Here is a 24,850-nt window from a genome sequence, read left to right as displayed (position 1 = left end):
TGTGGGCCTGGTAACTAGATGTTTCAAACTCCCGCTAACCGTGGGTATGGTAAATGGATATGCTTCTAACTCATGCTAACCCTAAGTCATGCCAACTGTGGGTACGGTAACTACAACCCCTGGCAATAATTATGGAATCACCGGCCTCGGAGGATGTTCATTTAGTTGTTTAATTTCGTAGAAAAAAAGCAGATCACAGACATGACACAAAACGAAAGTCATTTCAAATGGCAACTTCCTGGCTTTAAGAAACACTATAAGTAATCAGGAAAAAATAACTGTGGCAGTCAGTAACGGTTACTTTTTTAGACCAAGCAGAGGGAAAAAATATGGACTCACTCAATTCTGAGGAATAAATTATGGAATCACCCTGTAAATTTTCATCCCCAAAACTAACACCTGCATCAAATCAGATCTGCTCGTTAGTCTGCATCTAAAAAGGAGTGATCACACCTTGGAGAGCTGTTGCACCAAGTGGACTGACATGAATCATGGCTCCAACAAGAGAGATGTCAATTGAAACAAAGGAGAGGATTATCAAACTTTTAAAAGAGGGTAAATCATCACGCAATGTTGCAAAAGATGTTGGTTGTTCACAGTCAGTTGTGTCTAAACTCTGGACCAAATACAAACAACATGGGAAGGTTGTTAAAGGCAAACATACTGGTAGACCAAGGAAGACATCAAAGCATCAAGACAGAAAACTTAAAGCAATTTGTCTTAAAAATCGAAAATGCACAACAAAACAAATGAGGAACGAATGGGAGGAAACTGGAGTCGACGTCTGTGACCGAACTGTAAGAAACCGCCTAAAGGAAATGGGATTTACATACAGAAAAGCTAAACAAAAGCCATCATTAACACCTAAACAGAAAAAAACAAGGTTACAATGGGCTAAGGAAAAGCAATCGTGGACTGTGGATGACTGGATAAAAGTCATATTCAGTGATGAATCTCGAATCTGCATTGGGCAAGGTGATGATGCTGGAACTTTTGTTTGGTGCCATTCCAATGAGATTTATAAAGATGACTGCCTGAAGAGAACATGTAAATTTCCACAGTCATTGATATGGGGCTGCATGTCAGGTAAAGGCACTGGGGAGATGGCTGTCATTACATCGTCAATAAATGCACAAGTTTACGTTGATATTTTGGACACGTTTCTTATCCCATCAATTGAAAGGATGTTTGGAGATGATGAAATCATTTTTCAAGATGATAATGCATCTTGCCATAGAGCAAAAACTGTAAAAACATTCCTTGCAAAAAGACACATAGGGTCAATGTCATGGCCTGCAAATAGTCCGGATCTTAATCCAATTGAAAATCTTTGGTGGCAGTTGAAGAAAATGGTCCATGACAAGGCTCCAACCTGCAAAGCTGATCTGGCAACAGCAATCAGAGAAAGTTGGAGCCAGACTGATGAAGAGTACTGTTTGTCACTCATTAAGTCCATGCCTCAGAGACTGCAAGCTGTTATAAAAGCCAGAGGTGGTGCAACAAAATACTAGTGATGTGTTGGAGCGTTCTTTTGTTTTTCATGATTCCATAATTTTTTCCTCAGAATTGCGTGATTCCATATTTTTTTTCCCTCTGCTTGGTCTAAAAAAGTAACCGTTACTGACTGCCACAATTTATTTTCCTGATTTCTTATAGTGTTTCTTAAAGCCAGAAAGTTGCCATTTGAAATGACTTTAGTTTTGTGTCATGTCTGTGATCTGCTTTTTTTCTACAAAATTAAACAACTGAATGAACATCCTCCGAGGCCGGTGATTCCATAATTTTTGCCAGGGGTTGTAGATAAGTTTTTAACTCATGCTAAAAGGTTATGCCTCTAAGTCATGCCAACCATAGGTACAGTAATGAATATGCTTCTAACTCACGCTAACCGTGGATACAGTAACAGGTTATGCCTCCAAATCACTCTGTGGGCCTGACAACTGAATATGCTTCAAACTCCCACTAACCATGGCCACGCCAAAGACATTTGCTTCAAACACATACTAAGGTCATGCTAACCGCACTCACACTAACCAGGGTCACAGTCACTGCATATGCGTCATACACACACACACACACTAACCAGAGTATCGTTAATCACATACGCTTCAAATTCATGCTAATCGCATTTAATTTGAACTTAGTGTTTTTTTTTTGTTGTTGTTTTTTAAGACAAGCCCTCATTAGCTAAAAGTGCCATGTTGATGTAGCAATGTTTGGATACGATTCACTCCAAACCTGGAAATTTGGTGACATCCGGAAAACCTGCATCTCTGTATGTCAAAGTGAAGCAAATTATATCTCAGAATTTAGGCCATAACGTACAGACATAGCAAACACTGGATTACAGATCCACAGTACATTAATACGGACGTGTCTCAGGGATGAGGAGAAGCAAAAAATAAAAAACAAAAAACAAGATGACAGAAAAGAACACTGAAATTTCTCTACTCTCTTAAACTGAATACATAAGAGTCAAAAGGTTTGGACACAAGGAATTCAGTTGGATTTTGTTTCAAAATTAAAGTGCATGTTGAAATGCTTTTTTAGTGAGTCTTTGTAATAACTATCTAAATTTTCATAACTTTATATCCAATTTGTTAATTTAATGGCGCATATATATATATATGTATGAGAAAAACAAAATTTGTGTTTCAGTGGCATAAACCAAAGCTGCACTTGTACACACCTGCATGTTAAAATTTTTGTTTGAACTTAATTACATTAACATCAAAATGGTGTTTCAGCAAAAAGCTGGAAATGTTTTATCATCATTACCAATATATACACAGAAAATCCAAGGTCTCAGTTGCATTCCACTCAAATTATTGCACAGTAAGCCGCACTGGGCTTGTCATGGTCAACCCCGTAAAACCCCGTATAAAAATAGAACACCATAAACACACCAAACATGTCTTAAACTTTTTTTTTTCTTCTTCTTTATTTTTTGGACAGGCACTGCTGTGGCCACCCCTGCCTGAGTCTACAAATATAAACATTTTAAGTACACTGAAAATCTTATAAACGTCCTTCGCATTGGCTTGTCCGTGGTCACAACCGGAAACGTTCCCACTGACCACTACTCTTCTCCGCGACTTCAGCTAGGTCCAAACAGTCAGGATTTTTGGCGTTTCCCATCGCCGTTGACCCTGTGCTTTGGCGCTGCAGAGAGTCCAACATGAGCGTAAGGAGAATCATGAAGCTGCTCGCCCAGTCGCTCAAGCACAGCAAAAATTTCCAGCCTCTCTTCGAGTACGCGCGGAGAGCCTCACCTAGACGACAGTTTCCACGCCGATGAGCTTTGGCGTGAGGATGCGCGGCGTGATACCGTTGTTGAGGTCCTCCTCGAACTCCAGCAGCTGGCCCATGAAGTTGAGGTTGGGCGATATGATGGGCCGCCTGGTTTTGACAAACTTGTAGGCGTCCGTCATGGTCATCCACGTGTGCTTCATCAGGTATGCAATCACGATGGTGGCCGAGCGAGACACGCCCGCCTGGCAGTGGATCAGGAGGCCCATGCCGGCTTGGTGTGCTTCCTCTGCAGAAACATAAAAACATGAAGCACACCCAATTATACCCTGGACTACAAAAACATTAATTCACCAACACCTGCAGCATTGTGCACAATCTACTTTTTGAAAAGTGATTTTTACAAAGAAAGGTCTCATGGTGAGGATGTGTACATCTGGGGCGTACTTCAGGCCTGCGTGTACACTGTTCTCTCGAGTGAAGCACCGTGTCATGGACACGGAAGGTTAAGGCAAGAGACTGAATTAATATGATTGTATGCAGAGTTTGCCCAGAGTTAATGTGAGAGAGCTACAAATCTGTGCAAGTGAATGTGAAGACTTGTGTCAGTGCTACACTGCCTCCACACTGCAGTCACTGGAGGCGCCACAAGAGGGGATGCAGGCGATTAGAGGACAAGCAACCTGAGGGCGAGCGCTGTGCCTGAAGGGTGGCCTGAAGAGAGCTGAGGGAACCCAGACCAGCTGCACCGCAGAGAAGATGTGAACCCCTTCTGCAGGAGGACACCAGGTTCTAAGATGACTAGTTACTGAGGAACCAGCAAGCAACAGCCACCAACCAGTTCCTAACATTTTCTTTCTTGGAGACCTCCCCACTCCCATTTGTAACAGAGAAAGGCTCAGCCACCCCCTTTCCTGTGCCAATGACGGCACATACACGGCAAAAGAATAAAATGATTAATTCCCATTTTGTTTCTTTGGCATAGTTTTCCCTCCCTTTTTGGTTCATTTAAAGAAAACTCTTAATTACCATCAGTTATCAAGTGAGTGAGTTATGGCTTTGCGTAACGTGCACTACTAATTTTGACAGAGACAGAGCGCACAAACGCGCAACCCCCCCTGTGCTTTATGGCGACTCCCTATGGGGTGTTGGACACCAAGTTGGGAACCAGGGCTTCATATTCTACTGTAATTTAGGCAAAGTTTGTCTGTCTGTCTGTTTTCCCCACAGACTCCTCCCAGATCCTTTGTTTGATTCCCACCAGTCTTGGTATGTGGATCAAGACCCACCCTGCCCTTAAGGGTTACGGTGTTAATTCACAGAGCGCCTTTCCTTCCTATTTCATCCCAAATAGCAAATCGGGACACATTTTGAAGCTAACTTCACGTGGATAACCATGACGGATGCCTACAAGTAACTCCTTGGTCCACCTTTTGTCAATCTTGACCGAACTTGGTATACGTAGTAGCTACGGCCATCATCAGCACCAGATTTGCAACTGGGGTGAAATGTTCGAGCTGTTCAAAAATTTCATCCCAATTCGCCAAATTGTTAGTGCGTTGTAACGTCTGGGTGTTTGTGGTCTTAGCAGCTTCAATCATGTTCCAACGTCTTAAGAGGGTCGTCCTAGAGAGTACAGCTTCAAACTTGTTTGATCGTGCTCCATTGGGGTAAAAATTTGAAGTCTGACAAAATTTAGTTCCTACTGAAATCCCACCATTATACTGTCATGTCAGTTCATTTTTGAAATGCGTTTCAAAAATTACAGCTCATTTTAATCAAGAGAACATAATTACTTGGGGGGAATTCCATAACGAATATTTTATTTTCCTTTTACGTTAACGCCGTCTACAGGATGATGTGCATGTGCGCATGCATGAGGTTTTGAAATTACCAGAAGTTACCTTTAACCTTGCGTGATGTGTGAACACGGGGCATGCCCGCTACTATCTGTAAAATGCTTTGTAAATCACTTCAGAGGTGTTATCTGGTTTTAACATTTAGAAGCGTTTATTTCTCTCTAACTTTTACACAATATATGAGAAGCATATTAAACTTGTATAGAAATAAGTGGTTTTGAAGTGTTTCCCACCATGTTGGATTATTTTGCAGCCAGCTCACATCACCGTGCCGCTCTACTCTGATTGGCTGTCACAGTGTGCTTCCCAGCATCACTCGCGCAAGTTGAGGAAAGCCCCCAAGTGATCTGTGATGTCGCTATGTTCGCCACCATAGACTCTATGGATCATTGCAAAATGTAGGTCAAATTTCCCCTTTAAGGGAACTATTTATAAATTTTAATCTAGAAAACGTGAATTTTCATTATATTGGCAAGGTCATATTATGAACCCCCCCATTTAAAGGGCTAATAACTGTGGTGGCAAAGAAAATTATGGATTTCTAATACTAGTGCAGTGCCCGTAGTAAGTTTGTATTCCTATAGAAAATTGGGAGCTTAAGTAGATTTCTCATGGATGGTCGTAAGAGGCTGTGTTTGAAGGTGGGATGTACAAAGAGGTGTACATCTGTTATATGATATTATTTGAATATAGTATTTCATAGTTTTTTTTTTTAAAGTCAGCTTTATTATCAATTATGTGAAAATAAAAGGATTCCTATTAAACAGGTTATTAGAAAAGACTCAGGCAAAATTTAACAGAACATTTAAATATTTGAAACAGTGCTCCACCTCCTAAACACAGTTTACTTAAAACTTGAACTCAAAGCAAATATAAGATTTTATTCAGTTTAAGTACTTACTGAAACGTTTGTTGGTGTTAACAAAAAATAGATTTTAGCTAACGTCTCCTCAGTGTTGTCAAGTTAATCTCAGTCGCAACGAACACTGACAGCATGCCTTTCACAGTAAAAGTATTTGCTGGGATGCTGGAATTAAATGTTTTATTGTGAAATGGTGCGATGTTTAACTTTGCTACCAGTAACATCAGCGAATCACGCCATCTTGGAAGTATGAATGTAATCAAAATAAAGGTTTTGAAAATTAATTCCCCAAATTTTCACAATAAAGGATGCACATCATCGTGCTACAACCCCTGGCAAAAATTATGGAATCACCGGCCTCGGAGGATGTTCATTCAGTTGTTTAATTTTGTAGAAAAAGAAGCAGATCACAGACATGACACAAAACTAAAGTCATTTCAAATGGCAACTTTCTGGCTTTAAGAAACACTATAAGAAATCAGAAAAAAAAAAAAAAAAAAATTGTGGCAGTCAGTAACGGTTACTTTTTTAGACCAAGCAGAGGAGAAAAAAAAAAAAAAAAAAAAAAAAAAAAAAAAAATATGGAATCACTCAATTCTGAGGAAAAAATTATGGAATCATGAAAAACAAAAGAACGCTCCAACACATCACTAGTATTTTGTTGCACCACCTCTGGCTTTTATAACAGCTTGCAGTCTCTGAGGCATGGACTTAGTGAGTGACACTATCAGTCTGGCTCCAACTTTCTCTGATTGCTGTTGCCAGATCAGCTTTGCAGGTTGGAGCCTTGTCATGGACCATTTTCTTCAACTTCCAAAGATTTTCAATTGGATTAAGATCCGGACTATTTGCAGGCCATGACATTGACCCTATATGTCTTTTTGTAAGGAATGTTTCACAGTTTTTGCTCTATGGCAAGATGCATTATCTTGAAAAATGATATCATCCCCAAACATCCTTTCAATTGATGGGATAAGAAAAGTGTTCAAAATATCAACGTAAACTTGTGCATTTATTGATGATGTAATGACAGCCATCTCCCCAGTGCCTTTACCTGACATGCAGCCCCATATCATCAATGACTGTGGAAATTTACATGTTCTCTTCAGGCAGTCATCTTTATAAATCTCATTGGAACAGCACCAAACAAAAAGTTCCAGCATCATCACCTTGCCCAATGCAGATTCGAGATTCATCACTGAATATGACTTTCATCCAGTTATCCACAGTCCACGATTGCTTTTCCTTAGCCCATTGTAACCTTGTTTTTTTCTGTTTAGGTGTTAATGATGCTTTCGTTTAGCTTTTCTGTATGTAAATCCCATTTCCTTTAGTCGGTTTCTTACAGTTCGGTCACAGACGTTGACTCCAGTTTCCTCCCATTCGTTCCGTTGTGCATTTTTGAGACATACTGCTTTAAGTTTTCTGTCTTGATGCTTTGATGTCTTCCTTGGTCTACCAGTATGTTTGCCTTTAACAACCTTCCCATGTTTGTATTTGGTCCAGAGTTTAGACACAGCTGACTGTGAACAACCAACATCTTTTGCAACATTGCGTGATGATTTACTCTATTTTAAGAGTTTGATAATCCTCTCCTTTGTTTCAATTGACATCTCTTGTGTTGGAGCCATGATTCATGTCAGTCCACTTGGTGCAACAGCTCCCCAAGGTGTGATCACTCCTTTTTAGATGCAGACTAACGAGCAGATCTGATTTGATGCAGGTGTTAGTTTTGGGGATGAAAATTTACAGGGTGATTCCATAATTTTTTCCTCAGAATTGAGTGAGTCCATATTTTTTTCCCCTCTGCTTGGTCTAAAAAAGTAACTGTTACTGACTGCCACAATTATTTTTCCTGATTTCTTATAGTGTTTCTTAAAGCGATAAAGTTGCTATTTGAAATGACTTTAGTTTTGTATCATGTCTGTGATCTGCTTTTTTTTCTACAAAATTAAACAACTGAATGAACATCCTCAGAGGCCGGTGATTCCATAATTATTGCCAGGGGTTGTATATGCAAGCCATATCCGAAAGCTGAGGCTGAGCTGACAAATGGTCAGAGAGCCACATACTGGCACTCCAACAGATGCTTCTTGCTTTATAGATCGATGAAATTCAGGATTCTCAAACTCGCACGCTAACGTCAAGCTCGGAAGTAAGTCATACCAATGAATTCAAATGCCTCCTCGAAGTACTGGCGGAGGTTCTGCTTGTTGCTGTCGGTGGCGGGCAGGCGCTTGTAGACGAAGACGCCCGTGTCGTAGTGGTAGAGCGGCAGGTGGGTGGTGACGTTCAGGATGTAGCCGATGTTCAGGCGCTGCAGCAGGTTGAGGTCCTCGGCGTCTTGCTCGTTCCCCAGGAAGAGGAAAGGCAGGATGGGTGTTAGCTCAGCGTTTTCAATATCCGGGGTGGAGGGCAGGGTGTGAGGTAGCGCCCCCATCAGGCCAGCGGCTGCGCCGGCGTCCACGTCCGGGTGGAGGTGCAGCGAATGCTCGCACAGGTTCTCGTGGCTTTGCCTGAAGCTGCTCAGGCCTCCTGGGAACACACAGAGACAACACGGGCGTGACTGCGCCGCACTGTTTGCTTCAAACTGCTGAAATAACAGCAACCAAAAAAAAAAAAACCCCATCAGACAACTTTTCTTATTTACTTTGACAAATGAAAACTGGACCTACTTGCTCTCTGTAGGTATGATGTGAAGCTAACAGCCAGAGGGTTCAGTTCCCACAAGAGAAACTCAGGCTAAAAATATGAGCACTCGTGCTCCTGTGATCATCCGCTAAATGTCTCGTTATCAGAAACGCACAAACACGCACGCATTCACCACACACAGGAGACAAACAACCCATGAAATACTGCCGGTTGCAACATATGAGAAGTACTCTTCTGTGATCTTTGACAGTAAAAGTTCATCTGCTTTCCATTGGACACGTGCACGTCTGTAAATAACAGCTTTGCTCCTGTTGATATCAGTTTACTGTGCACGGGTGAAAAGCGTCACTTCATGTTCATGTTGCAAGAGCTGATGTCACGGCAAGTGGTAACTGAACACGCTAAAGGACTTCTGGGTGTTTGCTCCATATTTTCAGGCCACGGCTATACCCCCCCCCCCCCATCACTCATAACTGACCCGGTAACCAGCAGACCTTTTGACATTTCAACATTGTGAGTCACAAAAGTATTTCTCAAAAGCCACTTACAAATCAAAAGTATTTCATTGGCCTGTATAGTTTTTGAAGTGCATCTAGACAGTATTCACAGCACATTTATCCATGTTTTTTTTTAATATTACAGCCTTATTGCAAAATGAAGTAAATTCATTTTTCCCCTCAAAATTGTTCTCACAACACCCCATAATGACAATATAAAAAAGTTTTTTTTTTAATTGTTGCAAATTTGCAACAATTAATAAAAAAAAAAAAAAAAAAAAAAAAAAGTGGGCACCCAGAGAGTGCATACCACTCCCAAGGTCCAGCAGTCCATTTACATTTTCCTTTCATTCCTTCACTTTTACATTGTGAGGGATATTTCTTTGATCTCTACCTTTTTAACATTCTGGTTGTTGGAATTGAATCCTGATTGTTCACCTTTATTTCCGATTGCTGACCCGTAATGTTGAAAACTCATCTTTGATCCAATTTGCTCACCTTTGATTCTGAACATTATTTTTATCCTAAACTATAACATCTGAGCCTCAGTTTTTCTTTCATCTTAATCTGACCTTTGACCGCTACTCCTAATCTTTTTCCTTCAAATCTTGATAATTAATCCTTGATCCTGATTTAGGACCTTTGAGCCCTTGTACACCTTTGATCATAATGACTCTCCTTTGATCTAGTTTTGTGACCTCTGATCCCTACTGTCAACCTCTGATCCTGAGATTTGATAGCATTTTGTTAACCTTTGATCCTGATCATTTATCTGAGTGCAATCCTTCATATTTGCTCCAGATTACACCTTTGATCCTGATAACTTTTCCTTGATCCTGCTTTATAACCTTTGATTATATGCATATCTTTGAGCCTAATCACTCAACTCTGATCTATCAGCTTTTATTAGGACTGAAAACCTCTGATCCAGAGATTTGATATTGTCTACTAACCTTTGATCCCTGATCACTGGTCTTTGATGGTAATTGCTCACCTTTTATCCTGATCTGACCTGTAATCTAGACTGCCAACCTCTGATCCTGAGATTTGATACACATTTGCTGACCTTTAATCCTGATAATTGATGTTTGATTGTAATCGCTTATATTTGCTCTCTTTCTTTCTTTCTTTCTTCTTTCTTTAATATTTATTTCATTCATTTAAAAGAAAAACAGAAAAGCAAAAAACAAAAGCACCACAATACCAGAATGAAAAGGAGCAGAAAGAAGAACAAGTCTTATGATTTCTGCCCCTTTTAACAATACAATCTTTCAATATACAGCATCATAGTCAACATTATTTAACAGATTGCATTTCTTTAACTTGTCACATACCACTGACCCATTTCATAATTATGACCATTAATTAATAGATTACATCACTGACAGGTTACATTTAAACTTAAGACGCTCCAAACATTAACAGTTTACTTTTTTTTTTTTTGACTTTCTTGCAGCCCACTGACTTACTTCATAGTTTCATACTTACTTAATACATCTAATTTAATATGTTTTTTAAATAATTTAAGCGACCTTAATTCTTTAATTTCTTTATTAAGATTGTTCCATAATTTGACACCATTTACTGCAATACTCCTTTCCTTTACTTTGGTTCTAAATCTTGGTTTTTTAAAGACTTCTATTCCTTTCAATTTATAACTACTTACTCTTTTTTCAAACATATTTTGAATGTTTGTTGGTAAAGTATTTTTATTAACTTGGTACATCGTTTGTAATATTTTCAAATCAACTAAATCATGAAATTTAAGTACCCTATACTTAATAAACAATGGATTAGATGAATCTCTAAAACCACTGTTACTAATCACTTTTAAAGCTCTTTTCTGCAAAATAAATAAAGGTTGTATATAGGTTGTATATGTTGATCCCCAGATTTCTACACAGTAAGTTAAATATGGGACAATCAATGAATTGTACAATGTTAATAAACCATAACTATTTAATGAATATTTTACTTTATGCAAAACAGCAATGGCTTTCACTATTTTTCCTTTTATGTAATTTATGTGTGACTTCCATGTAAGATCTTCATCAATCATGACTCCTAAAAATTTCATTTCTTTTACCCTTTGTATATCCATTCCATCTATTTGTAATGACATTATTTTCTTTCGCTCTATCATTAAACAATATGAAATTTGTCTTATTAATATTTAGTGACAATCTGTTTATATCAAACCAATGTTTAACTTTTTCCAACTCTGTATTTATCACTTGTGCTACTTCCTGTATATCTGATCCAGAGTAAAACAGCGTTGTATCATCAGCAAATAAAATGCTGCCAAGCACATTGGATACATTCACAAAATCATTGATATACAAAATAAACAGTTTGGGTCCAAGTACCGATCCTTGTGGTACTCCATAAATAATGTTACACAATTCTGATTTGGTATTATTTATCTGAACAAACTGTTTTCTATTTTCTAAGTAGCTTTTTACCCACTGATGTGCAACACCTCTTATTCCATATTGTTGTAACTTGTGGAGCAATCTTGAGTGGTCTATAACATCAAAAGCCTTTTTCAGGTCAATAAAAATACTTACAAAATAATCCTTATTATCTATTGTTGTTGATATTTTCTCTATTAGTTCCATAATTGCCATAGCTGTCGAATGTTTTGTTCTGAATCCATACTGAGCATTATTTAAAATATGATGTTTCTCAATAAATTTATCCAATCTTGTTACAAAAACTTTTTCCATAATTTTAGAAAACTGTGGAAGCAATGATACTGGCCTGTAATTAGAAAAATTATGTTTGTCTCCATTTTTATATAATGGGACTACCTTAGCAATTTTCATTTCATCTGGAAAAACCCCAGTTGACAGAGACAGATTACAAATATAAGTAAATGGTTCAATAACAATTTCTATTATACTTTTTACAGTCATCATGTCTAAATCTTCATGGTCAGTTGATCTTTTGCTTACACAGTTTTTTACAATATTTCTTATTTCATCTTTTTCCACATTGTCCAGGAAAATACTATTGACCGTATTTACCAATGTACATAATTTATCTTCTATTATTGGTTTATTTCCCACCAGACTTGACCCTACATTTGAAAAATAATCATTAAACCCATTTGCAACTTCTTTTATATCATATATCTCTTTATTTTCCTTAACAAAATAATTTGGAATAGTTTCTTTCGTTCCATCACTATCAATCACACTTTTTATAATTCCCCATGTTACCCTCATATTATCTTTACTCTTATTTAGTTTTTCACTGTAATAATCTTTTTTTTTTGTTTCCTAATTATTGTTAATAGTTTATTTTTATATTTTTTGTATTTATGTTCTGATTCCTTTGTTTGCAATTTTAAAAAGCACCTGTATAAATAGTTTCTTTGCACAAGCATTTTTTATTCCCTTTGTCAGCCATGGTTTATTTACTCTTTTCTTACTAATTTCAATTAATTTACAATTTTTATTGTATGATTTCATCAATATTTTCATAAATGAGTTATATGCTACATTAACATCACTGACATAAACTTCTTCCCAGTTTTGATTTTTAAGGTCATATTTTAATGCCTCTAAGGCTTTTACTGACTTATCTCTTTTAAAGTTTATATCAGTTTTTTTGTTGTACCTATTTTTATATTTAAATATTGAAAAAATTGGTAAATGGTCACTAATATCTGTCATGAAGATCCCATTCTTGATAATTTCATCTGTTCCGTTTGTAAATATATTATCAATTACCGTTGCACTTTGCGATGTAATTCTGGTTGGTTTTGTTATCAAGGGGAATAACCCCAAACTATACATTGTATTCACAAAATCACTTGATCTTTGGCAGCTGGAGCTTTCTATGTTAATATTAAAGTCCCCACACATAAAAAGCGTTTTGTTTTTAATTTGATGGAATAATTCAATTATTTTATCTGTAAATTTCACAACACAAGAATCTGGTGCTCTGTATACACAACTAACTAAAATATTCTTAGATGTTTCATGTACAAGTTCCACTGTTACAATTTCTATGACATCATTCATAATTGTCATTTCTTCAACAATTGTACACATCAGATCTGTTTTTGTATACAGAGCAATACCACCACCTTTTTTATATCTTCTGTTTACAAAATACAGCTCATATCCCTCCATTTGAACTTCATCCATGAGATCATCTTTAAGCCAAGATTCAGTGATTACAACAATACTAAATCTATTTTTAAACTGATTTAAATAATCTTTTATTTGTGACATTTTACAATACAAGCTTCGACTGTTTATATGTATGAGTGACAGGGTATCTTCTGCAATTTTTTCACTATTCAGCTGTTCTACTGTATAATACTCACAACCAATCGTTTTTAAGTCAAATAGACTTTCATCAATATTAGTGTCTATGTCATATATTTTATCCTCTGTTTCCATGTTTGATCTGATTTTTTGTTGGTCCAATTACCAACAGATGTTATATTTGATTGTCTATTCAGGTCTGTATTTCGTAAGGTCCTCCATGTTTTTGATTTGTATACCGTTTGTTCCTTCTTTCACTCTAATCCACACCCTACAATTCCAGACCCATGTAGCAACAATATGTTTCTGTTTTCTTAGTAGTCTTGCTTCCCTAGCAATATCTGCATTTTTTTTTGTTAGATGCTCATTTATATAGACACTCGTTCCTTTCAAATTCTTTGCCTGTCTTAATAACTCATATTTATATTTTCTGCTTGTAAATCGTATAACAATGTTAGATAGTTTATTTTTTCTATCTTTAGTTGGAATAGTATAACAGTCTGATATTGTATCTTGATGGATGACAACACCTTTTTGATATAAAAAGTTTGTAACTTGTTGTTCCAATGATTGTCTTTCTTCAGGTGGTCTCGATTACTTTTCTTTGATCCTGATCTGTGACCTTTGATCCTAACTTTTATACTCAAGGTTTCATCCAGATTGCTCACTGTTGAACCTCAGAGGGGAGTGGCTTTTTGCTGCAGTTTATCTGACTCTCTGGGTTTCTTTGATAATGTATTCAGCAGCAAATCCAATCCTGATTGCTGAACTAAACAGAAATTCTGAATACTGGATCAAAGGAAGTGAGATCAGAAATCAAACATCAAAAGCACATCAGAGTCAAAGGATCAGGAACAAACTCAAAGATAACGGCTCAAAGGCAAGAACCGCCCTTTGATCCACATCGAAATTTAATAACTATCTATCTATCTTTAATAACTATTCCAGCAGTCATAGGAGGCGGGATACAACCTGGATTGGGCGCCTTATACCAGACATTGTTAGCATAAATGCAAAGTTTGCCACCGATGTTAACCATTATGGTTGCATATGGTAATGCTAACTCTGCTCGATTTTATTATTATGTTTAGCCGTCTGATTAAAATCTACTTTTAACTTAGAATGTGTCTAAATAACTTCCTGACCATAGTCCACTTAAAGTTTCTTTGAAAAAGTCCTTTAAAAGGACAGTTTAAACATTAATACAGCAGCCACCAACTATGTTTCTATGTATATTCTAAGACGCAGCAGCATAATGACATACTGCACAGCGCACAAATCAACACTTCCTCTGTGTGTGTTATAATCAGAGCTTTTCTGTTCCTTGTTTTTTCAGCCCAACCGGGCGTGCAAGCACATTTGGTACAGCAGAGTCCTGTTAACTTTTTCTCCACCCTACGTTCATAAAAAGATAAGGACCGCCCACATGGCACTGTGCTTGCACATAGCAAAAACTCACACCCTCTCCCTTCGCACTCTCACAAAGAGACTAAAAAGGCTTCTGACCAAGAACGTGGTCAGACGAGACTCAACATAGATCTAACCGAGAGACTCCAACTTGACTCAGAACTCGTGTTCCAAATCATTTATAGAACCTTTAACTAACGCTTTAGTCCATTTTGGAAAATGAGCTCACTTCAGCTAAACTGTGTTTAAACGTTTGTGCATAAAAACGATGTTCTCCCTTTCACAGTAAAAGCTTTTGTTGTGCCAAAGTACATTCAGGAAAATAAGTTACCAACAGTCGCTTTACACATTCAGCTTTACGACACGCAGCAACATAGGGAAAGAGTTACTTACAGCAGAAAATGTTAAATTTTAAGCCGTCGGTTTTGACCTGGGGGCCCGCCGGGCCTATACAATGGTACAGATAAACCTAAACTAGGATCTTCCTTGTTTACACATCATAGTCATTCCTAACAGATGAAATTAGACAGGTAATTATCATAAAATGTGCACATTTTTATGCCTGATACTTGTGCATAAGTGCGGAACTGAAACATCTTTACCTCAGACATACCAGCAGTCATGCATGTTTACATTCACAACACACTTCCACTATTTGGAAATCATCCGCCTTTGGCAAGTGTGTACAAACAGTCTCGGCACACGGCGAACTGTGAAAATTGCTGTTCTGATTCAAACTGAAGCCACATCTTCCTTTTTGGGGCAAACTCAACAGATAAGTGATATTTCTGAGCATAAACTGGGAATAACAGAATCTCCAGAAGCAGCGCATGGCTGCGAGATGAGATCCGTCAAGTGCGACCATCTGTCCTGGTCTGTGAGCGATTCTCAGAGCAAACGGTGAAAAAGGAGGAACCAATCTCAGGCTCGCTTCCTCCTTGCGTTAACATTTCTGGCCTCGCATACCGCAAACGCTTTGTTTACGGCAGTTGTGATGAAACAAACCATCGCTGCACGTTATCCGTTACAGGTGGTTCCTGCTGTTACAACAGACTGCAAGAGATGGTGACAACTGATAAAACACTGAAACCTGTTCATAAAATCCTGCAACATGAAGCTGCTCCTCTTAAACGGAAAGAATTCAAGCATGCAAAACAAACAAACAAATGAACACTGAAATCACTGCTGCACTGTGAAGGCAAATAATGCCAACACAACCAGAGACTCAAGCAAACTTAAAGGGGGCAGTAAGACAATACAGGTCACCAGGGGCATGGCTTATAAAATTCAGAACTAAAACTGGGACTACATAAACAAGGCAGAACCGTGCATTACCCCCCCATGGAGTTTTAAAATTCATGTGCTCACATCGATCCCCTTTATATGTATCAAGGTAAACTTACTCTTATATATGGTTCAATTTAGAGGTGGGGGAAGATAAAGATGGAAAAACAATCGTTTGGGGGTTCAAAACATTTATCCACCCTTAACTATACATTAGGGTGCATCAGACCCCCATTGATTTTTAAAATGCAACATGTCTTAGTCATAAATCTGTTCTACCATGCAGAAAACTTAGTCTGTTCAAATTTTGTGTTAATTAAGCTATGTTTACCTACGCCACCGCCGCTTTGAAATTTCGCATTTTCATTTTATATGAAAAAAAAAAATCCATATCTTAAGAACCAATCATCCTACAAACTTGCAAGTAGGCTCAAATTGTGCAGAAACCCTAAGTTTATATTCAACTTTAATAGTAACTATAGACCTATTGGCCTTAGTTTGAGATATTGAGGAAAAACCATATTTTCATATAAGAAAAATGGGAAATTTCAAAGCGGCGGTGGCATAGCTAAACACAGCTCAATTTCGACAAAAAAAAAAAAAAAAAAAAAAAAAAATTAACAGGAGTAGGTTTTCTGCATGTTGGAACAGATTTATGACTATGGTTGAGTTCCAGAGGCAATGCATGATCTATAGTAGGCACCCTACTATAGATTTCCCATATTCATGTCTGAAAGAATTTATTCATTCATATATATATATATATATATATATATATATATATATATATATATATATATATATATATATATATATATATATATATATATATATATATATATATATATATATATATATATATATATATATATATATATACACACACACACACATACATACACATATATATACACACACACACAAAATTTTTGATATCAGTCCAAGTCCTGTGCACGGCCTAAGCCAAAATATACTGTCATAGTTAAATGCACGTACCTTTTGAGCTTGTTTAATAATTTACTGAATTAATGTCTCTACAAAACATGGTAACAAAAACAGCAGCACAGGAGAAGCACTATTACACTGAACTAGGACATTGACCCGTGGGGAAACTATGGGTTCTAGATGTGGTCATTTGTACTATATACGGAGGACAGCTTGAGTTTTGGGGAAAATCTGTTTGCAGTTTTGTTACTTTTTTTTTTTTTTTTAGTACTGGCATAGAAACATTTACTGGCTTCTATGAAAATCTTTATTGTTAAGGTTTATTCTATTTTCAGTTGTGTTTAATCTTATAAAATTAACTGTCATCAATAAGCTTTCCTGAAGCTGCTTAACCAGTACAATAGTCCATGTAAAGAAATTACGAATAACTGAAGTTTTATATTTGCACTGTGACAGTTTTCACATTAGATCAAATTTCTTTTTTCGGGCCTGTGTCAGACACAATTCTGCTGTTTTGTCCGGAGTGTGAAGATGTTAATTCTGGGTTGAAGGTCACACGCAGACAGAAAATGTCCCAGATTTAAATCTACTGTCTGTGACGTTAGAGGATGGACAGACTGATGAATTCTGTCAGGTCTGCAGCAACCTCACAAGCTTTTATTTTGAAATACAGGCTCTTATAATGGAAGTGCAACAAAATCAGGCTTGTTGTTTTCAAAAATGACTGATTTCTCAAAAAATATTGGTCCTATCACGACTTTAATCCTCATGAAAAAAAAAACCTAAGTACGCCGAAGGACGAAAGTCAGCTCTTTTTCAAAACTCCGATAAGCATATCCGTAGTAGTCCTACTCTACTTAGCTTCCGGGATTTGACAGGATCGAGCTTAAACAGAGCAGCAGGGCACAAATATGATACAAAAATGTACGATTCGACACGTTTACATTTTTTTCCCCCCAGTAGTTCAGACAGAGGTTTGTCCCACTGCTGCCCCCTACAGTAATCCTAAATGGAAAACGTCAAATCCAAGACCCTTAAAAATTCAACCACAAAATTCTTCCTCAAACTCACTTAAGAATAGTTGCAACAGGATCCTGCCCATTTTTTATTTATACTTTGGTCCAGTACTTCGCGTTGTACTTTGTCTTACACGAGCCAAACAAAGGATTCAAGTAAAAATGGAACCTATTCCAGCGTTGCCTTCTTCCACCAAGTCTGGATCAGCGGATAATATAATAATATTGATCCTAATCCAACGTTTGCCGTAGCACTCTTCCCCCACCCCCACCTCCCAAACGCGTCTCCAGTTCCTCATCAAAAGCCAATGTTACATCATGCTTTTTGGATGAGCGCTGATAAATGTGAAAGCATGATTTGGTAACAGGTTGCCACATCTCAATAAGGAACCAAGGTTATGGGGGCAGCAACAGCTCAAGTGATGCAGTCATCAAGAATACAGTACCTCTGGTTTAAAAATAAATACATTTAAACAATTTTTTTAGCGCAACCACCAATATACCCCTCTAACATTGCTGATGTTAACTCGGATAACCAAGTTTTTCCCTGTAAAAGTTGAAGAACATGACAAGAATTAATGCCCAACAAATCTTTGGAGGGGTTCCTATTGGCAGATTCATTCATTCATTTATTTATAAGTCCTATATACACTAGGCTGTGAACACCACTGGTGTTTGTGCTCATCTTGGGTTCCATAGCTTGAAGCAGGTAAGAGTCTATGATTCAACCTGGATGGGACACCAGTCCCATGTAGTTTACTCCCTCAGCCAAGGCCAGTAACCATTTACAGCTGGGTGGTCTGGGACAACGCCAACTAAGCGTGTTGACGTAGGACGACTGGGAATGAAACCCAAGTCTACATATTGGCAGCCCAACTCCTTAACCCACTGAACCTCCAGCTCAAGAGTACTAACAAGTCTTTAGCAATGGGTGCACATACAACCCCTGGCAAAAATTATGGAATCACCGGCCTCAGAGGATGTTCATTCAGTTGTTTAATTTTGTAGAAAAAAAAGCAGATCACAGACATGATACAAAACTAGTCATTTGAAATGGCAACTTTCTGGCTTTAAGAAACACTGTAAGAAATCAAGAAAAAAAAGATTGTGGCAGTCAGTAACGGTTACTTTTTTAGACCAAGCAGAGGAAAAAAATATGGAATCACTCAATTCTGAGGAAAAAATTATGGAATCACCCTGTAAATTTTCATCCCCCAAATTAACACCTACATCAAATCAGATCTGCTCATTGACATTGACCCTGTGTGTCTTTTTGCAAGGAATGTTTTTGCAGTTTTTGCTCTATGGCAAGATGCATTATCATCTTGAAAAATGATTTCATCATCCCCAAACATCCTTTCAATTGTCCAAAATATCAACATAAACTTGTGCATTTATTGATGATGTAATGACAGCCATCTCCCCAGTGCCTTTACCTGACATGCAGCCCCATATCATCAATGACTGTGGAAATTTACATGTTCTCTTCAGGCAGTCATCTTTATAAATCTCATTGGAAAGGCACCAAACAAAAGTTCCAGCATCATCACCTTGCCCAATGCAGATTCGAGACTCATCACTGAATATGACTTTCATCCAGTCATCCACAGTCCACAATTGCTTTTCCTTAGCCCATTGTAACCTTGTTTTTTTCTGTTTAGGTGTTAATGATGCCTTTCGTTTAGCTTTTCTGTATGTAAATCCCATTTCCTTTAGGCGGTTTCTTACAGTTCGGTCACAGACGTTGACTCCAGTTTCCTCCCATTCGTTCCTCATTTGTTTTGTTGTACATTTTTCGATTTTTGAGACATATTGCTTTAAGTTTTCTGTCTTGACGCTTTGTCTTCCTTGGTCTACCAGTATGTTTGCCTTTAACAACCTTCCCATGTTTGTATTTGATCCAGAGTTTAGACACAGCTGACTGTGAACAACCAACATCTTTTGCAACATTGCGTGATGATTTACTCTCTTTTAAGAGTTTGATAATCCTCTCCTTTGTTTCAATTGACATCTCTTGTGTTGGAGCCATGATTCATGTCAGTCCACTTGGTGCAACAGCTCTCCAAGGTGTGTTCACTCCTTTTTAGATGCAGACTAACGAGCAGATCTGATATGATGCAGGTGTTAGTTTTGGGTATGAAAATTTACAGGGTGATTCCATAATTTTTTCCTCAGAATTGAGTGATTCCATATTTTTTCCTCTACTTGGTCTAAAAAAGTAACCGTTACTGACTGCCACAATCTTTTTTTCTTGATTTCTTATAGTGTTTCTTAAAGCCAGAAAGTTGCCATTTGAAATGACTTTAGTTTTGTGTCATGTCTGTGATCTGCTTATTTCTACAAAATTAAACAACTGAATGAACATCCTCCGAGGCCGGTGATTCCATAATTATTGCCAGGGGTTGTAGTTTCCAAACTGTTTGTGGATTTAGCATGAATGTTGTCTGAGAGAGATAACAAGACTCAAATGGAGCCTCGCCTATAAGAGTGCACAGGGGAACAGAGAAAAGACCAACTCTATATGATCCCAATGCCAGATAGGATGCATTGAGGTTCACAGCCCATCCCGCCCATCACACAACTCAACTTCAAGCACAAGACAGAAAACATGTCGCTATCCCAGACACTTGTATCACAACAGACTGCCGTATTTACTCACAGCTGTTCTCACCACCTGCAAAATGTGTCTTAAATAGGCAAAAGGAGATGGCGAAGGGTGTGAGCTGATGTTTATGTAGAGCGGTCCGACACTATCAGGCAGGTGTGCTGTCAAAGTAAAGCCCATAAAACACTCAAGTACACAGTCTTTTATATTGGAAATCACTATCTTGGCATCCTAAAAAAAACTCAAAAAGTGCTTAATGGTTACCTTTGAGGATGATGGGGTCCTTTCCCTCCCGCCGCAGTGACTCCAAGACAATAGGTAGTGGCTGGGAAGATGTCAGCCGGCTGGGGTCCATGGTGCTCTCATCGTATACTACAATTTCTTTGGAGAAGATGCCTTTAAAAGAGTCCTTGCCCTCACGGCAAGAGATGAGGTCAAGCACAGTGATCTTACCCTGCTGCAACCGTCGCCGGCTGATTTTATCAGAGCAGTTGATGTGTACAGCCCCCCGGATATGGCTCTTGTTGTACTCCAAGAAGGGCCGGCAGTCAATGATGACCGGCACAGGGCCGATGGGGTGACCCATAGGGCAGCAGGTGATTCGCTTGGCCAGCTCATTGGGGTGGATAATGCGCACTGTGGAGAGGGCCTTGGGCGTGCCAGGGAGACTGGGAGTGCTCAATGCCTCATGGTTGGTGACCACAGGGATTGGGGGCCCAGCATAGCTGAGATTTGGGCTGCTTGCACTCACCTGGCTGTGGGTAAGGCTCTGGCTGTCCTTCTCATAGGTAGTCACAGAGCAGCAGCTGGCACTGCTGCATCCACACGACAATGAGCGCGTGGAGCCCTTGGATGAGGGCATATACGTTACAATATTGACCGTCGTCCGGATCTTCACCACTGTGGTGTTGATGACTGTCTTGCTGCTACTGCTGGTGGTAATAGAGTCCAAGTAACTAGTGTCCAGGTGCAGTTGGAGTTCCTGAGGTCGGATTGGCCTTGGCAGCGCCACCACAATTCTGTCGTCAAGAGGAGATGGAGGCATGGGGAGGCCGAGAGCTGGACGCTTACGGAGAACTCAACAAGCCGCTCTGTGGGGGGGAAAGGAGACAATCCAATGAGGTGGGAAATAGACAACAAATTTATTTTAAAAAAAAAAACAAAAAAAAAGTTTTGTCAAGAGCATGCAAGCTGCCCTCATGGCTTTCTCACTGACCCCCCATCTGGAGTTTATGCCAGCGACAATAAAGAAACTCAAAGGATGACACCTCAGAAATTTGTATGAATGAAGAGTAAAGACAGCAGAGGCACCCGGCTGACATTGAAATTCTGAATGGTAGATAACAAATATGAAAGACGGGACTGAGCACAAACAGCAGTACCTCCACCAAGGACCAACAATCTTCAGTTGATGTGTCCTTAACCACAAACAAACAACAATGAAATCAATGGGAAACATTAAACCAAGATGTTGACCAAATTTAAATGAAATGCATTCATGGTTTTTGACATAAAAGAAATGGGGCTGAAAACATTAAGGCTACCAAAGAGGTTAACAATGATCCTCAACATGGTAGACTCAAAATTTCAAATTACAGTATTGTATTATTACACACATACACAGTATTAGGGAAAGCTGGAATTTAGATAACTGTGCAGATAATTTAGGTATTTAGCTTATGAGATGCTCATGTTAGCCACCACAGTTAGCTGTCAGACATCTTTAACAGCAATTAATGTTTTCTGCAAATTACTGGATTTCCATTCGTGGAGCATGTTGCTATTCACAACAAACATTCTTCAGTTGACATGGTGCATTTGATAAGCAACATTAAAGACAATGAAAGCCACAGTTGATGTAAGCAATTGGCATTACCCGCTGTTAGCATATGTCGTCATGCTATCATGTCCAGTTTAAATAACAGCACTCTACACATATGGAGAACTGGTAATTCCCAGAAAAAAACGATCATCACCGAGCAGTAAAATGTAGTTCTAAATCTTTAGGGTCTTAGTACTTCTTGTCTCGCTGTATGGTTTTGAGACTTGGATGCTAACCAGCGGCAATAATGTGTTTGGCATGAAGTCTCTTTATGGATCCTCGTGTATCACGGGAATGACTATGTCAAATCCCTTACATTGTGAGGGAACGTCAACTACAACATTTTAGCCATACGATGAACTTAGCAAGGCCTGATCCAGTGTTGAGGACCTCAGCAACTGGAAAAGACGAAAGAGATGCCAATGTTTGACCTGGTCATGGCGATAGATGGCCATTTTCAAGACTTGGCATGGAGCAGTTGTCTGCCTGGGTGATTGCTATGATATCCACAACCTGGTGGAGTTCCGTGGTTTGTTGGCTGCAATGAAGCATGGCATCGGTACACGCTCCCAGGCCTATGACGCCTGGAATACTGAGGTCTGTGGGAGCCTTCGGCTACCTCTGCCGGTCACGTGACTTACCCACCGAGTCCAGTGGTGATACTGCCAATATTTGGACTGAGCCAAATTCCTGGTGAGGCTATTGAGGCATAGGGGTTACACCAAGCACCTCTCACAGAACGCGGTTGGCGCAATGACAAGCAAGTGCACCTGTGCAGTTGCTTTCAAAAACCAAACCACATTCATACCCATAAGTCACCATTTAAACTGCATTCCACCAAACACTGCAGCAGGATTCAAACCCAGGATGTTCTGGCTGCAAGGCGACAGCACTGCTCCATCATGCACGTGAACTGGAAAGCTAAACAGAAGCGGTGTGAAACATCTGCAGGGCAACACCCAAGTTGGTGATACAATGAAGTGGTCACTTAGAAATGATGAGTGAAACTGAAGCACTCTGAGCTACTGTGAATGAACCAGTGTCCGAAAACTGTTTCATGCACTGTCTCACATCCGAATCCTTTTTTTTTTTTTGCCCCCACCTCCAAAAAAAAAAGAGATTAAAGACTGCATCAGCTCCGCCGCAGTTTGGTGTGTGTGTGTCCGGGGGACCCGCAAGAACAGATCTGATGCTGTGCCACTTCCTCTCTGATCATCTGTTCTGCATTGTTCGAAGCATGTTACGTAAAAGCAACGACACGTCCTTCAACCAAAAAGGAAAGACAGAAAAAAAGTCCATTCACGGAAAATTCATTGAAGAAACCGGCATGAGAACGTGCACGGAATGCGAGATGAGAACGATCAGATGATCTGAGCGCAGTCCGGCTGCAAACACATAGTTCAAATAAATACATACACACACACACTATATATATATATATATATCCTGCTGGGTGCCTTTGATGTCATATAAACAATGACGGTTTGCAACTTTGGCGCGACAGACTCGAAATAAAAGGTGTTTAAATAATATTCGCGTAGCGCGCGCGCACACGCGGCTGGCTGCACCAATTTGTCGTTCGCCTTCATCGATTATCAAACGGCGGCTCGTTGATAAAGTTGGATTTCTGTCTTACCGGTTGACGGGTTTATTATCTCCGCTCGCTGACACCTTCGCCTCCATTCAGTTGGTGTCGGACTTGTGTCTCGCCAACATTTTGGGGGACTTTAACCCCCGCTGCTCCCTTACCGGCCTCACACAAGTCGCGCTGTGGGATTGACGCCACTCGGAGCCAACACTCGACCTCATTAATATTCACTTGGCTCTTTTATTTTTTTCTTTTCTTTCCACCCCCCCACCCCCCGTTGGGTGAAGTCCCGCCCTGTAGTGGGCGGGACTTAACCGAGCGGGCGGGGTCCGGCGGCCGCTTTGAACAGCCTTCACTCCCCTTCACGAGCTGCGATGATGTCATTGGCAACCAATCAAAAGCCTCGATGAAGACGCGATGCTTTCAGGTACCGTTCGTAAAACAGATTAGCGTATCAGTCACCCTCAGGCCTGGTTGTCATGTCTGTATAATATAACACATTAAATTATCCAGAAATTTAGAAAGTTCATTTGCTCAAGTACTGTACAGTTCTGATGTACTTTACTTGAGTAGTTTATTTCTTCCGCTACATCTCAAAGACAAATATTTGACTTTTCACTCCTACCATTTATCTTACATCCTTAAAGCTGTACGGCTTTTAATTCAAATTTCACAAATCTGACAAACTGTAGTATCTTCTGAAACCCGAGCATTATAATCTCAGTTTATTTTCGAAACGTGTTGCAAAATGACAGCTCAATTCAATTCAATTCAATTCAATTCAATT

The 24,850-nt window shown here is 39.1% G+C and overlaps 1 protein-coding gene across 1 annotated transcript; it reads right to left on the bottom strand.

The window, feature by feature from the left end:
- Positions 1-2,702: 2,702 nt before the first annotated feature.
- dusp10 (dual specificity phosphatase 10) lies at positions 2,703-24,276 on the bottom strand. Its single transcript, XM_034162074.1, has 4 exons — positions 24,112-24,276; positions 20,918-21,744; positions 8,137-8,505; positions 2,703-3,538 (listed from the first exon to the last, which is right to left on the bottom strand). The coding sequence occupies exons 2-4, from the start codon at positions 21,696-21,698 to the stop codon at positions 3,273-3,275; spliced, it is 1,416 nt and encodes a 471-aa protein (XP_034017965.1). The 5' UTR covers positions 21,699-21,744; positions 24,112-24,276; the 3' UTR covers positions 2,703-3,272.
- Between the last annotated feature and the right edge of the window lie 574 nt (positions 24,277-24,850).

The sequence above is a fragment of the Thalassophryne amazonica genome, chromosome 21, assembly GCF_902500255.1.
Source record: "Thalassophryne amazonica chromosome 21, fThaAma1.1, whole genome shotgun sequence".
NCBI classification, from domain to species: domain Eukaryota; kingdom Metazoa; phylum Chordata; class Actinopteri; order Batrachoidiformes; family Batrachoididae; genus Thalassophryne; species Thalassophryne amazonica.
This window is presented reverse-complemented; position numbering and strand designations above follow the sequence as displayed.